The following is a 17,636-nucleotide window of genomic DNA, read 5'->3' on the forward strand; positions in this document are numbered from 1 at the left end:
GTATGGAAGGGTGAAGAAGACCCACGAGTGGCATTGTATGGGGATTCCATTAGTAGAGGTTTGGTAAATGACAAGATGCACAAAGTTTTTTTTCCTGGAGGTAAAATGAATAGTGATTGAGGCACTGGATACGAGGAGTAAGTGAGCAAGAGTTGGTAGTGGTAATAGGGACAAATAACGACTGGGAACAAGGAAAATGTAAGATCGGATATAAGGAAGTGCAAATGTGTGTGGAGAAAGGGGTGCAGTTTGTTAATGTGTGGAATAGGTTTGAAGGATGAATTGAACTATAAGAATGATGGACTGCATTTGGATGGTTTATGCATGAGTAATTTGGAGAGATTCTGCTGCTGCAATGCAGAGAAATTAGTGCAGAGAATTAATCTGATCAAGAAAGAAGTGATGTGAAAGAGTGAGAGAATAAGGAAGGAGAGATTGAAGTGGTGGTCATGAATGATAAAGTGGGTAGCATGAGTATAGAGAATGAGAGAACAAGTATGCAAGAACACAGAAACAGGGAGGCTCAGGGTGGGCACGGGAACGCAGCATGAAAATGGTTGATGCTCCAAGAGGATGTGAATGCATGTATACACAAAAAGGGGAGGGGATAACCTGGGATCAATGGAAAACAGATTTAAAGGTTTTTAAGATGAATAAGGAAAAAACGAAATGGCTCAAGGAAGGTATGGAGAAGTCACATCTAATAAGTGGTATCAATGAAACTTGCTATAGATCCAGGAATGAGCTGTTATGTTTGTATACAAATGCTAGAAGTGTAAGAAACAAAGCAAATGAAAACAGTTGCATTGATTGAGTCTGTTCACCCAAAAATTATTGGAATAAACGAGACATGGTTGGATGAGAATGACATCCTGACAAATTGAGATGGAAGGGTATGATGTGTTTCGTGATGATAAAAAGAGAGGGGAGTGCTATTGATGATAGAGAAAGAGTTATGTCCATACAAGCTAGAAATACAAGAGGGAAATAGTGGTAGTGCTTTTGAGGTAGTATGGTGTGTGGGATAGAGGTGAATAGAATGAAATACTCAGTCAGATGTTATGTGGATGGTGGTAAAGAAAATGAGTTTCTTGAGTTATTGCCTGAGATAATTGTCCCTCAGGACAATTATCTCAGGCAATATGTAACAGAGGGCACAGGAGGATTGAGGGTATTGGATTTGTGTGAGGGTATTGGATTAGTGAGCAATAAGTGTATGGGGAGTTGAGCAAACCTGATGATAATAAGGCTGTGGGGCTTGATAATATATCACACAGTATTTTGAAGGAATGTGCCAGGCATCTGCCTTAACGTATTTGTTTAACATGAGTCTTGCACTTTGCCTTCTTTCCAAAGGAGTGGAAAGAAGGCAAGATTGTGCTGCTTCATAAGGAATGTGACAGAACTCAAGCATCAAATTATAGGCCTATCTGTGTATCAGTTGTTATGGTTAAAGTGTTGATGAGGACCAGGATCCAGAATTGAGTTGACAACAGTGGTATTATCTTTGATGGACAGCATGGATTTTCTAAAGGGAGGTCACGTTTTTGTAATCTGCTTACTTATTATAATTAGGTGACAGCTTCATTGGATAAAGGAGATGGATACACAGTAGTATACTTAGATTTTTCAAAAGCTTTTGATAGATTACCACATGATAAGTTGATAGTCAAACTAAAGCGGATGGGACTGGATATAAGATTATATCCAATATTGGATTGGATTGGAGATTGGCTATCTGATAGGTATCAGCAAGTTGTGTATGGGGGAGCAATATCCAGGAAGAGGAAAGTTACTAGTGGTGTACCTCAGGGGTCTGTTTTAGGGCCATTGCTAACCTAACCTAACCTGTATGTTAATGATATTGGAGAAGATTTGAATGAGGATATTCAGTTGTTTGCAGATGATGCAAAGTTAGGAAGAACTATAAGGAGTATAACAGATGTTCTGGCTTACAAGAAGACTTGAATGAACATGGAGTGGGAATACCAGTTCAATGTTGCAAAATGTAAGTAAGGTTTTAAAATTTGGCAAACAAAAATGGAATGTAGAATTTATGCTTGGTTGGGATTTATTGTTGGAGGTTGAGAAAATAAGAGATCTTGGGTTGATGGTGAATAAGGATCTAACATTTAGAGGGCACATTGCCAAAATTGTGGACAACACAATGAATTCTGGGAATGATGTGGAGGACACTGACTTGTAGAAGTAAAGAAAATCTGGTTCCATTGTATAAGGGCTTGATTAGGCCACAAATGGACTACTGTGTGTAGATTTGGTACACAGTAGTCCTACTGTGTACTGATCTCTGGAATGTTGAAAATGAGGAAAGGTTGAGAAGATGCAATTTACAGAGTATAGTGGATAGAAGGAAGAGGAGTGACATGATAGACATACAAATTAGTAAGGGGTTGTTACAGGATCAATGTTGATGAGGTTTTTCATAAAATGGGAAATCAGGGGAGAACAGGAGGCCATCCTTGGAAGCTGTATAAGGAAGGTATGAACAAAAGGTATGAGAAGCAGGGTTTTTTTTTTTTTTTTTTTTGCATGCAGAGTTGTGAATGATTGGAATGCCTTGCCTGAGAGTGTGGTGTCTGCAGAGTATTTGAAAGTGTTTAAGGAAAGGTATGATGAGCTGTGTGTATGACAAAGGGACTACATAGATGAGTCTTTGATTCCATGAGGGTCTTAGGATAATAATAACCTGATATCAAAATTGGAGATGTTAATCTCAGCTCTGCATTTTATGCATGTTTTACTTCTAAATAATTCCAGTACCAGTCTATGGAATTCTCCTGACCAAATTGAATAACTGCTATGATAAATTTGGTATGAAAATCAGCAATAAAAAGCAGAAACATTGACTGCATTCCAAATGGAGAATCTACAAGAGAAGTAAAACATTTCAGTTATTTAGGACAGTTTTTAGTGAAGACAGCAAATTAAATATAGAAATAGACAGCAGAATTATCAAAGCTGGTATGGTAGAAAGTCAATGAATAAATTTACTTGGAATAAGAGACAAAAAACTGAGCAAAACACTCAACTAGCTGTATACAAAACAGTGGCCAAACTAATTTTAACTTATGGATGTGACAGCTAGAGGTTAGGGGAAAAAAAAAAAACCACTTGATCAATGATTGAACACCGAGAATTCTGATAGATTCAGGGAGTGAAAAGGTCGCATCGATGGCATTATCATATTTAAAATGAGGATATTAGGAAAGAACTTGATACTATTAGCATTCAGAAGTGTGTTAGCAGAGCTAATGTTAGGTGGCATGGTCACTTAAAGAGAACAGGAGAGGGAAAGATTAGTAAGCAGGTGTTCTTTGCCAGGTTAGCAGGAAAAGGACCTAGAGGAAGACTAAGATATAGATGGATTGATATAATAAAAAGTACCTTAAAAAAATCAAAATATAAGGATAATATTGGAGTCTTAACAGATTAATTTGGAGGAAAATTGTTGATAGGGAGTTAGTAATGATGTGACTTCTTCATGTAATACTATCATAATATCTCTAATCTGCACCTCAGGAATTTGATAACAATGTATATCAGTTTTGATCTTTATTGAGGTCACATCAGTGGGAGCTATCACATCAATGGTGATACACCTTTTAACCACTTGTATATGGGAAATACATACCGTGCAGTTAGCCTAGTGGCTTTGCGCTTTGCAACCATATGCCTGGGGAAGGAGTGTCCCAGGTTCGATTCCCGTTGTTGACGTGAGGAATTTGAAGATTTTCCTAAGGCATAGCCAAGTTAGCCGGTCTTGGGCGCGGTCAGTAGGGTTTTTTCCGCCAGTTTATCTGGCGTTTTTCATCCTGCAAACAGGCAAACCGGCCCCATGAACATACGCCTCTACAGTCAAAAAATATACCCCCCCCCCCAGCGGCAGACTAGGTGACAGGTCGGTTGGGAGTGGTACTAACAAGTAATTGCATCTAAGCAACATGCGGACCCTGCATAGGAAGTGGGAATAATGCATAGTGAAAGAAGAAGAAGATATGAGAAATATATGACTTCTGCATTGCTTCAACCTCGGCTTCTCTTCTAAGTCTAGCTCCCACTGATCAAGGTTGAAACTGATCTATGATCTTTCCAAATAGTGCACAGTATTATGAAATAATAAGGCAATTAACACAAAGTCATTAGCATCTATTTACAAGTAGCCTAGTCGTAATGATACTTCATGTGCAAACTTTGTTTGTTTACACTTGAATAAAGGATTAAACAATATAATTCTTTACAAGTTTAATTTAAAGTTTAATCAAGTGAAAAAACTTTCTACAATTCTGATACAGAGGATCTAGGTCTTTCCACCTAGATATATAATTCCACTTATAGTGCAATAGGTGCATTAAAGGTTTTTTGACTAAAAGTGAGTTAGTCAATTTCATATGGAGATTTCTTTTATAGGATCTCATTTCACTCATTAAGAATGAAAGAACTTACACATTCTTTAAAATGTTCCCAAAAAAACAAAAATGTAAACTGCTTATTAGCAGGTTTTATACATTCACCATAGTAATTTGAAATGCTTACAATTTTTGAAGATTGCTTAAGGGTCAAAGCTAGAGAAATGACTAGGGCATCAGACCTATGTTCAATCCTCTGTTTCTGATGGTGAACCATGTTTGTAGATATCTACCTGGATACTGAATCAACAAGGATCAGCTAGGAATTTGTGATTTAACCAATCTAATTTTATTATATATGGCCTTAACCCAAAACAAACTGAAGGTATAAGATGAAGAAATGTTATGCTCATTTATACAAGACCGACCCTTGCTATTTTTTTCATTGAACTAGGGAGAAAAAAAAAAAAATCAGCTTCTTAAATAAACTGCAACAAAGATGAAAAGAAAAGCATTTGCTTTTCTTTCCATCTTTTCCTGAGGACTGTATCTGAAATTAGCTACTAAACTATGAAAGAGATGATGTTGCTCATACTGAAGTATAAAAATAGAATGAAGTGAAAGCATAAATAAGCTTTCCCAAGGAAACTTTCTCCACTTTTTAACATATGAGATATTTCTAAAGGCTATTCTTTCACAATCTGAAATTATCTAATAGCAGATTTTGAAAATGACTCATTTCCACAAAATGTGGTAGCAGTTTTGAACCAGCATTATGTCTAATTCACTAATTCTCTTTGCTTCCTTTACAGTTCCAACGCAAGTGACTACTGTTACACAAGAATTCCCCAAAACAAAAATTACCCTGTTATTACAATGGTTAGTGCTTTCCATTATTACATCTGTTTTCATGTGCATTAATTAAGAATTATATACATGCACCTCCAGAAATATTCTTTGGCAAATTATGCTCTTCTACTTTGATTCTTCTGACTGAGAAATAAATTAGGCATATAAAATGAAAAACTTTGTTTGGTGATAAAAGTGATTGTATTGCTACCATAAGATTTTTTTAAGTGCTCTTCTCTAAATGCATTTTATGGGATTTTCACAAAGATACTTTTAATTAAAAAAAAAATAAATAACTGCATCACAAAGATAACTAATAAACAACTGACTTGTACACTTTCATAACTAAACGTGTACAAGAAAACAAAATATTCTTTTTAATATTTTATCAAAAAACACTGATTTTTGCAATATATTGAATACAACATTCAGGGGCAAGCTCGTTAATTTTCCACAGTCAAACAAAATGAAAAGGATAATCAATTAAATTTTAGCACATATGAATACTGTGATTTAAGGATTTCCAAAACAAACTTATCATATATAGCTAATTTTTCATCAGAAAATAAAAAAAATTGGCTGGCTGATTGTAAATTTCTTATGAAAAGAAAATAACAAATTTGTGACATAATTTCCACTCCTACTACAAATGATATGGTATTTAGACTTCAAAATTGCACATGTGGTAAAAAATTGTGGTTTTGCATTTATATGTTACTCAAATGTAATACTTTTATTTAGAATGGATTAAATTATTTTGATATAGATTTATAAATATGTTAAAAGCACTTCTTGTTAATTATTACTATGCAACTCTAAACCAGTGCTAAGCTTAAGTTTAAAGCGTGCATGAACTGTCTGTAATGAAAGAAATATCACTAGTATATAGACCATTTTTTTTTTTCTTTTTTGGCAGCTCAACAAAAGCTGCTGAAATGTAAAAATATAAAAGATATTAATTTAAATTTTATTTTTGGAAAATTAAAAATCACAGTAAAACTCTCAAAGTTATTTATGTGCATATTTACATACTTAAACTATATAGTACAGATGTGTAGAGGGAAATCAGCCATACCATTCCAGCACTCTAAACCGAAGTACTATAGCTTTGGCAGGAAACATGGCTTTGGCATCATTAAAAGACCTTTCTTGAAGGGGGGAAAAGAAGAATAAATAATTAACCTACTGTTTAACAAATGTAAATCAGTGAAGAGCATCAGTACCTTTCGGTGGGGATAACCACTTTGACAACTGCATTGGCTAAAATCTGCAGGAGGACAGCAGACACCAAACAAAGGGTAAGAACAGACAAATTATTATAATGAAGCTATATAAAAATGTGTAAAATTAAAGTTATATACTGCAAGTCAATAAGAAAAAAAAGCAATTATTTCACTGTGAGAATAAAAAAAAAAAAAAAGGTTAATTTTATTTATACAAATAAAATGACTGCAATTAACTAGGTAAAGTAACTAATACAAAAACAGCTACTAATGAATGAAAAAAAAAGGATGTGAACAGCTGTGAAAAGAATGGTACATTCTTAATTTTATCTAAATTTGTAAAATCACATGACATTAAATAGAAGTAATAAAAACACTTTAGAATACAAACTAAGTGTAAGTGGCTGAGACAAGAATGTAGAATCCTTTCAACTAAAACAATATTTAAACAAAACACATGCCACAGTTAAATTATTATTTATTCTTCATAAATATTTCATTTTGCATATCCTAAAATATCATTAGTATGAATTGAAGAACAATGACAGAAATTTGAATACAAAAGAATAGAAAAACGTGTGCCTTACAATAGCATCCTCCTAAACGCAGTCACATATTAGGTAGGATAAAACTCTATTTGGAAGGGTTTTTTTTAAAATATATAAAAAATATGAGAAATTGCAAAAATAAAAAAAAATATTTAATTGAAGTGAAGATAACAATCAGAATAGAAAAGCAGTTATTACAATTTATAAGTTAGACTGGTGTAATTCTTCAGTGCTTTCTTTGAATGAACATTTCAATTTAAAAGTAGAATTATATAAAAGTCTGGCATTATCCCACTGGATACCATGGCTAATTTTAGCAATACCAAACCAGACTAATGAGGCTTCATAAACTGGATATGGCTCTGCTGTTCTAGTTTGGCTCAACAGTGTTGACAACAATATATTTATGTTGTTTTACTCTAGCTCAGGGGTTGGCAAACTTTTTAGAACATCAACCCCCTTCATGGAATCCTTGATCCCTCATTGACCCCCATCATGTTAAATAAATGAAGGAATGTTATCAATAATAAATTTCTCAATTTAAAAAAAATAATTCCTTCATCCTTTTCATTGTTTCATTGGTAAATGATGGTATAAATCCAAATATTAAATATTCTCGCAAATACTGTCAGCACTTCTTCTTACCATCAGGGGCTGCCATTATGAGCACTATAATTTTAAAAAAATTGCACAGTAAATTCAAAGTTATAAGATCGCTGAACACCGCTCTGATAGCTATGGGTGATAAATGCGCACTAGCCCTGATTATCTCTGTTCTAGATGTCTTCATCAAGGAGAGCGTGCGCTTCTCGCTCATTGGCCAGCCAATCAGCTAGTTGGCATTGCATGTCTAGCAAGTGTTAGTCAGAATTGTTTTAGGTGTTTATTGACCCCATTGACATTTATCGACCCCCCAGGGGTCAATATCGAGCACTTTGCCGACCCCTGCTCCAGCTACTACTAGTTACAGTACTATGTAACCGCATGTCTAAAAGGATACTATTTAATGTATTTTTTTTTACTGAAATTTCTATTATTGTTCAATGTAATACCGATGTTTTTATGATAGCAAAACAAAATATTTGCGATGAATAATTAATATTTATTTTACTGTGGCATACATTTTGTTTAAAGGTGGAAGTCTCACAAATGTCTTTATACAAGATAAAACACTAAAAATCCAAAACCATTTAAACTTGTTTAGATATGGTTTTAGATTTTTATTCAGATAATATTTTCATGGCAATGTTTTAATATATCACAATTTGTAACTACAACTTATAAACATAACCCTAAATGAAACAGTGTACTGTGAATGGCGATTTTTTTATTTTATTTTTTTACACTATTATTTTCAATTACTAGCCCAAAGAAGATTTTAATATTTATACAATGAATCCTAGTTGAGTTGAGTGGTTTCAAAAGGAGAACTTCAAAAATTTTTGGTACATTTGGTAAGAGTGTGGTTAGCAAGGGCATGAGAATTACAGTTTATGCTTGGAGAGCAGTGAATGAGTTGTCCGAGTCAGTTGTGAATGTTATGTTGGTGAATAGGTTCAAAGTGAAGTACAATAGGTATTGTATGAATGATCCTTTAGTGCTTAGTAGATTGTTACAACAGACTCATGGAGGTGCCCATATAATAGTAATTAGGAGTTCAACATGCACCTGATGTGTGGCTTTGCATGGATTAAAGTGATACTGTACTTTTTCCTAGATGCTTTCTTGCCTTCAATGAACATTTTTGATTATTTCTAATTCTTTATATTTTTCCAATGTTGCTGGCAGTTACAGAATACAAACTCAAATTAAAAAATCATGAGGAGTTGGGGAGATAGATTAAGAAAATACAGTACCAAGAAAAGAGGTTCTCGTGTAACCTCATTATATATATCAGCAGCTTTCCTATTGATAAACCACATCGAGTTTCTCTTCTAGTAGTTATGACATTACTAAAATCTCCAACATACTGAGCTGGATAATCACAATTTTTTTCAATAAAGATGAAAGGGCTATATATAGTATCAGAGGCCATGAAAAACATTCTGCTTTGGACATTAGCTCAAGACTATCATGTTGAGGGGTTCCACTTCCTAATGCCTAAACATTCTTGTTCACTACAAAATGTTACCTCCATCAGAGTAAGGCAGTCCCATAAGAGCATTTTTTTATTTGATATACTATTAATTAAGTTTAAAGAAAAGAGGGCATCTGCCACAATTTAAGCTGCAGAATGTGACAGGTGCATTTCATAGACCCTTGGTATGTTAATTTCTGAGACTATGCAGAATGGATTCATGAATGCTGTTAATCATTTCAGCATTGAAACCGTGTCAACCCTGAACTTTTTATTTTATACATGTAACCAGCATCTTGAAAGCATTGGTATGGCTCTCTCTCTCTAATTGAACTTGCTCGTGAAAGATTTCTAAGGAACTATCTTGAAAATTCCAATAAATAGTTGTGAGGTTATGTGGAATTTAACTCAAGCAGACTAGGAAGCCATTTTATTATCATGTCAAGAGTTGAGTGGCCACAGTCAGAGTTATCACTTCTCTGGCATGCGTATAAAAAAAGAGAAGTCAATTCTCCTTCCAGTATCAGGTGAAGATTCATTTGAAATGAAGAATTATTCAAACTCATATATGAGTTTATCATTCTTTTTTAAATTATTTATTATTTTTATGATAGCGTTTCAAAACTGGTCAGTTTTTGTTCACCTTGGATTTTTGGAATTCTTAGATAAATAAGTATTGTCGTAGTAACATCCATGATGCTAGTTGGCAGAAGAAAGATCTTATCAGGATTGGCAATGGCCAATACATGGAGGAACTTCAATCTAACATATAAGCTTAGGTGTTGATGGTTATTCATGACTTATTTTTCACGGCATTAACAACACCACACAATTTTATCAAAGAGATGTTTTATTAATGCTTATATTTTGCTGATTTTCAACTCAGCAAAATATAAGGGTTAATAAAACATCTCTTTGATAAAATTGTGCAGTGTTGTTAATACCGTGAAAAATAAGTCATGAACATGGAGGAACTTTTTCTAGCCCTTTATGCAGCCAGTTACTGACTTAATCAATCTTTAGCATAAGTAAATCTGCAAGGAGAGAAAAATCAGAACAACTTGGCAGAAATGCTCATCATCATCAAATTCCTGACATGTATCCTCAAGGAGTGTACAGGATATGATAGAACTACATGCAAAATTTACATCATTGCTAACTTCCTATCTAAAATTTTCCTCCAAATCAATCTGTTACCTGTCGAGACTCCAACATTATCAGATCTTATACTTTTACCTTCTAAGGACTTTTTTACCGTATCAATCGACCTATATATTGATCTTTTCTGGGTCTTTTTCCTGCCAACCTGGAAGAGAACACTTATTTTGCTAATCTTTCCTCTCCCATTCTGTTTCAGTGACTGTACCGACTGAGATTAGCCTGCTAACAATGTCACGTTGTTTCCTAATATCCTCAATTTTTAATATGATACTGCCATTGATACAATCTGTTCATGCTCCTAATCTTTCTCAGGACTCTCATATCTGCGGTCTCTAGTCTTTGGTCAATTGTTTTACTTCTAACCCAGCTCTCAGATCCATAAGTAAAAATTGGTTTGAACAATGTCTCATATACAGCTAATTTAGTGTTTTGACTAATTTCTCTCTTATTCCATATAAATTTATTCAGTTGACTTCCTACCATAACAGCTTTGTTGATTCTGTTGTCTATTTCCATATTTAATTTACCATCTTCACTAAAAATCATGTATAAGTAGCTGAAATGTGTTACTTGTTCTATAAGTTCTCCATTCACATGCAGTTGATATTTTCAATGCTTCTGTATATTTTCATTGTCTTTGTCTTGTTATTGCTAACCTTCATACCAAATCTATCACAACAGTTATTCAATTTAGTCAGGGAATCTTGGAGATTTGCAGGGATTTATTTAGAAGTATAACATCATCTGCATAAAGGAAAGAGCTGACATTAACATCTCCAATTTTGATGTCAGGCTTAATACCACTTTCCTTCATAATGTGATCCATATAGATAATGAATAATAGAGGGGAATAATGTACATCCTTGTCTGACACCAGATTTAACATTAAACCATCTTCCTGTACTTCCTTCACTAACTGCTGACTTATAACTCAAATAAAGACTAAGTATAGCTTGATATAATGCTCCACTGACACCATCAACTGTAGCGTTTTGAATAGTTTCTCTCTTGACACCTTGTTATATGCCTTTTCTAGATGTACAAAACTTCAATACAAATCTTTGTTATATTCCCATGATTTCTCAACAATTTGTCATCAAGTGAAAAAAAACCTGATCCTGACAGCCTCTATTTGGCCTGAATCCAGCTTGTTCTTCACCAAGCTTCTCTTCTACAATCCTTCTCAACATGGCAGACTGAAGAAGTTACAAAGAGATTCTTGAAATTGAAACCAAAGAAATCATAGTGAAAGTTCTTGAGAAGTCAGTCAGCATGTGTGTATGTGTATTTCTTACAGAATACAAAACAATGTAAGAAAACCATATGGGAACACACTGAAAAGAAAACAGAAAATAAATATCACACAAGTGTCAAAATATTCTGGAGATTAGAGAAAAAGAATCAAATATAAGTGAGATAATATAAAAACATAAGGATATTCTGTAGGTCTGGAGTAGTTATTCTGAATAAAAAAATGAGATGTGTAGTGCAGAATATCAGTAGAAACTATCCAGAAAGAATGAAGTTATGAATGCATTTCAGTATTGGGAAAGGAAACTGAAGCAGATATTATTAAACTGGAAATTGTCAAAGATTAATTTACGATGTCCTTCTTCTTCTTCTTGCTCATCTGTCAGATGATGGGTTGAGTCGACTATGAACAAATCTTTGTCATCTGGCTCTATTTCTAGTCATTTCTGTCATCTCACTGAAGCTGATAATTGTGACCTTTCCTTCAAAGACTGTAGCCAAGTTCTTTTTGGTCAGCCACTGATTAACTTACTCCAATAATTCCATTCTCTGGAGGTGTCCAAACCATCTTAATTTCTCTTAAAGAATTATAGCTATGATATTTTCTCTATGGTTTAATTTGTGTTTGACTTGCAAAAATCAGAATCAGAATTTTACTTTAAGACAGATTGTTATAAGTCATAGTTAAATAAGAATCTCTATTCAAGTTCTGTCATAATATAATGTTAACACTGAATAATTCAGAATACTTGATAAAAAAAAAGTCAAATTCTAGTTGATTTGAGCAGTGTTCTCATAGTACCTATTAATACAAAGGGAAATAAATCATGCATTGTATATTGTTTAAGGAAATTGACAACATATTTGTTAATAAATAAAATTTTTTACTTATTATCCTATATTTTGCCAGTCAAATTGGCATCATCAGGGATTAATACGCTTGTATTAGACACATGCATGCAGACACACTTTAGTTATAAAAAAGAAAAATCAGAGAAATGCAGGAAAGACCTAAAATCCTACAATTATGCAACCTATTAGCTTTGGTTAGGTGTTCTTGGCCTTGGGCTGACACTGTCTGCAGATGAGGGGGAAGGCTGATACAACCATATTTGTTTAGATTGGGATAGTTAGTGAGAGCTGCACAATCTTGTGACTACCTATAAACCAATGCTATAAGCTAGAAGCCTTTATCCACTCTGCCAAAGACCAGCTACAACCTCTGGATTTACCTGGAGTTACCAGGTACCCTGAAGCTGCAACCTTTCCTAGTATGAGCAAACAGGCAGAACAACCGACATCTGTATATCGGAGCACCAAGATTACATCCAATTCCACCACTACTGCTGCTCAGGATTGGCAGACCATGCTCTGGATACCCAGCTCAGAATCCATTGGGGAAAAAAGCCACCTTACTCCACCAAAACAAATTCAATCTTTCCTAATTCAAGAGGCTTTTCCTTGAATCAGCCACGGCTTTCACTAACAGGGAAATAAATCAAAGTGAGAATTACAGTGTTCCAGGTAAGATTATGCAAACTTACCTGAGAAGAGACTAAGACAAACTGCAGAAGAGACACTTTAATAACAAACTAGGTTCAGGCCAAATAGTGTTTAAATCAGAATCCATATTCAAGTTTTATAGATTTTGAAAAGGAATACAGATTCCAAGGTGAATATAATAAGGTGCCAAGAGAAAAGTCCTTGAACACACTACAGTTATATCATGTGAATGAGGCATTATACAGAACAATATACACCCCTAAGTTGCAACAGTTAGAAAAAGAAGTAGGCATGGAAGTTTGTTTGATGTAAAGTCAAGCATAAGACAAAGGAATCTAATATCAAAATCAGAGATGCTTTATACAGAAGGTATTATACTTCCAATTAATTAAATTGGGTAGAAATCTTGAGGATATTTTTTGAGACTAAATAACTGTTGTAATAAATTTGGTGTGAAAATCAGCAATAAAAAGACAAAAGAATGTGAAAATTGATGGGAACATGGAAAACAATTGGCTGTAATGTAATAAGCCAGCCAGTAAAGATATTCAAAATAACTTACTATTTGTGAATATGGATTTTATGGAACTATGGTTTCATGTCTCTCCTAAGTCAGATAAGATAAAAATAGCAGAGCTTAATAGGTAATGGAGATAACCCTGTATCTCCAAACAGAGACTAAGTTAAAAGATGAATATAAAAATTTTAATTAATACTGAAGAGTAATTTTACAAGACATAGTGGGTTGTATATTTTTGGTCCATGCAGTTAACCTAGTGACTATGCGCTTCACAACCATATGCCTGGGGAAGGAGTGTCCTAGGTTCGATTCCCGTCAACGACGTGAGGAGCTTAATGATCTTTCTCAGCCATAGTCAAGTTAGTCGGCCTTGGGCGTGGACAGCAGGGTTTTCCCCCCCCCCCCCCAGTTTATCTGGGGTTTTTCATCCGGCAAGCAGGCAAACCAGCCCTGTGAACACACGCTGCTACAGTAAAAAAATACACTTACCCCCTCAGTGGCAGGCGGTTGTACTAACAGAAGTTGTATCTACGTAACACGCGGACCCTGCAATGCAAGCGGGAAAAAAACGCTCAGAGAAAGAAGTGGGTTGTATATTTTTGGAAAGCAAAGATGACAAAAATACATGTAGCCAAACATATGGAGCATAATGGAGTTTGGCTTCAAATATTTTAGTCATTCTCGCCTTCAAAAATATATAACCAGATATGTCTTTTCAGATTACTCTTTAGTATTAATTAAAATCTTTATATTAGTTTTTTTAACTTAGCTTCTGGTTGGAGATATGGGGTAGATGCATTACCTAGTAATGCACTACTATTTTAATTTTACTCTTTGTGTTTTGCAAACTAAGAGTAGAAATTATTTACAGTATTGTTATGATTATTAGAAGAGACCTTCATCCAGTCATGCACCGATCTAGCATTCACTCCTTTCATTCTCAACTTCTATGGATGTCCTTTTATCCTCTTCCCACCCATCATAAAATATAAAACTGAATCTACTGGTATCCTGTATGACTCTTTCAGGAGTTTGTAGGTCTCTATCATATCACTTTCTCTTGTCTGCAGTCCAGATGAGGTTAGTATCAAAGTCTTGTAAAGAAGCAAAATAATTTCCCCATCCTTACATGCCGAAGTTAATTTGTGAATGTCTCTCAATAGCTAAAATGTTATTTTAGCTATTGAGAGACAATTTTTTTTTTAGCAAAATCAGCAAATTAAATATGGAAATAGACAACAGAATTATCATAGCAGGTAAGGTAGGAAACCAACTGAATAAATTTATATAGAACAACAGAGAAATTAGTCAAAACATTAAGCTAGCTCTATACAAGGTGGTGTTCAAACCAATTTTAACTTGTGGATTCTCAGGCTAGAAATAAAATACTTGCTCAAAGACTGGAGACCACAGATATGAGAGCTCTGAAAAAAGATTAGGGGAGTAAACAAATGGAGAATCATATTATAAATGAGGATAATAGGAGAAAACTTTACACTGTTAGCATTCAGAGGTGTGAAGAAGTGTGAAAAGTCATAACATTAGGTGGTAAGGTCACTTAAACTGAATGGAAGAGGAAAGATCAGCAAAACAAGTGTTCTTGGCCAGGATGCCAGGAAAAATATCCAGAGTAAGACCAAGATCTAGATGGATCTATAAAGTAAGAAATGTCTTAGAACAGTGATGAGCAACCCTTGGGCTGCATGCAGCCCTCCAACTACTAACCTGCAGCCTGCTGAAACATTGCACTTCATTTAGCTGAAGCGTAAAAATTTTAGCCAAAGGCACAATGTGTTATCAATATGAAGCATGCATTAAGAGATCATGTGAACAATATTTGCTTACGATGATAGCTCCCACGATTATGCCATTCACCTTTGTATTTTCAGTCATGCATGAGTAGTCATACTTTAATGATATATGAAAGTAGTTGCATTATTCTTGAATAAACTAATTGACAGAAGTTCTATCAAAATCTAAACAAATTATAAATTTATAATGGTAATATAATTTTTTCTTTTAAAAAATTGCATCTTTACAAATTTTTTTTTTCTTCTACAAACAGAACTCTGTATTTAATCAATGAGTTCAAAATCTAGAAAACGCAAAGTTGAGGAAGAAAATTGTCAGTTTAACAAAAGATGGACAAACGACTATTTTTTTTACTTGCATAAAAGACAATGCTGTTTGCTTGATATGTTGTGAAAAGATATCTGTTCTCAAGAATATAACATCAGGAGGCATTATAAAACTAAACATTCTTCAAAATTTGACAGTTTGCAAGGACAGTCATGCAAAGACAAAGTGAATTAACTGCAAAAAATCTTAAACAACTGCAAAATGTATTTACAGCTGCTTCATTAACCACAGATACTGCAGTTCATGCAAGCTACAGAAGGATTAACAATTTTTTGCAAAATATTGAGGAAATTTTGCAGAGACATATTTTTAAGTTAGAATGGATTTCTTTCACTTTGGATGAAAGTTGTGATATTAGTGATACGGCACAACTTGCTGTCTTATTGAGAGGAACAGATTCTAGTTTTAACGTCACCGAAGAATTTGCATCTTTAATTCCATTGAAAGGAACTACTACTGGAAAAGATATATACAGGGAACTGAAAACCCAATAGAAAAGATTGTCAGTATAACAACAGATGAAGCTCGAGCCATATCTAGTATGAATATTGGTCTGTTGGGATTATTATCTAGAGACATAAAAAGATTGGTGGAAGAACAACAATGTTCATTGTTGTTCCACCAATCACTAAAATTGTAAATTTTATTAGATCTCAAGGACCAATTCATCGCAAATTTAAGGAATTTTTGAGAGATATGGAAAGCGAATATGGCAATATCCTTTATAGCATCAAGGTTAGATGGTTAAATTGCAGTACAATGCTTAAGCGTGTGTATGATTTGAAGAGCGAAATTCAGTTCTTGGATATGAAAGATAACCAATAACCTGTTTCCAGAATTTAATGACAAGGATTGGATGTGTGACTTTGCATTTTGCATTGACATTACTCAACATTTGAATGAATCAAATGTGAATCTTCAAGGACAAAACTTATTAATGAAATGTTCGATAAAATAAAATCTTTGAAAATAAACTAAAAATTTAGAATCAGCAACTGGAATCTAATAATATGGCTCATTTTCCAATTTTGAAAAAGAAAATCCACCTGAAATGAAAAAATATGCAGAGACCACAAGAAGAATTCAGTTTGTGGTTCAAAAACTTATGCAAAAATGAAACTAATTTTGATATTTTCTCATTACCCTTTAATATAGATGTTGAAAGGGTTCCCAAAGAATTTCAAATGGAAATAATTGATTTGCAAAGCAACACTGAATTAAGAAATAAGTTTCAAGATGTTAGTCTTATTGACTTTTATAAGAGTTACTGATAAATTTCCATTGCTGGCTACCTATTCCAGGCAAAGTGTGAACAACTCTTTTTGAAAATGAAAATTGTAAAAAATAATCATTGAAATTGCCTTGATAACAAATGACTAAAAAATTGTATTAGAGTCGCAATTTCAAACATACCTCCAATACTGAAAAGCTTGTTGATAAGAAACAGAGCCAAATATCTCATTAATTAAATTTCAGCAGATATTTAATTTGATTTAAAAAAAATATGTATGCATACCTGTGTATATATTGAAAGTATTACTAATAAAAAGTAAATTAAATTAAAAAAAAAACAAAAAAACTTTTCATTGTAAATCTATGTCAAAAATAACAAATTCCATCACATAAATTAACATTTTTTGATCAATATATTAAAGTATTTAATATTGTGTTTGTTTCGGCCCATATGGAATATTAGGTTTTCAATTGTGGCCCACTGAAGAACAAAATTTGCTCATCACTGCCTTAGAAGACTGAAATATAAGATCAGACAATATTGGAGTCTTGACAGATAACAGATTAATTTGGAGGAAAACTGTCAATAGGAAGTTAGTAAAGATGAAAACTTTTCATGTAGAGAACATATCAAGAATTTGATAATGTTTGTAATTTGTAAGGATTAGAATTACTGTGACTCTGTTTTCCTAATATATCAAATTAATATTTTCTAAGTTATCTATCTTCAACCTTAAAAATCTGCTTGCAAAACATTTTTGCAAA

The 17,636-nt window shown here is 33.7% G+C and overlaps 1 protein-coding gene across 6 annotated transcripts in view; it reads right to left on the reverse strand.

The window, feature by feature from the left end:
* LOC150093191 (U2 snRNP-associated SURP motif-containing protein) overlaps nt 1-17,636 on the reverse strand; it is a 467,947-nt gene that overhangs the window by 243,244 nt on the left and 207,067 nt on the right. For all 6 annotated transcript variants that reach the window (XM_090413350.1, XM_090413354.1, XM_090413351.1 and 3 more), the window contains one exon: nt 6,440-6,483. In XM_090413350.1, the coding sequence (XP_090269476.1) occupies nt 6,440-6,483 (44 nt within the window). The remainder of the gene's footprint in view (nt 1-6,439; nt 6,484-17,636) is intronic.

Source organism: Typopeltis vanoorti, chromosome 24, assembly GCF_054136105.1.
Source record: "Typopeltis vanoorti isolate ZY-2024b chromosome 24, IOZ_Tvanoo_1.0, whole genome shotgun sequence".
NCBI classification, from domain to species: domain Eukaryota; kingdom Metazoa; phylum Arthropoda; class Arachnida; order Uropygi; family Thelyphonidae; genus Typopeltis; species Typopeltis vanoorti.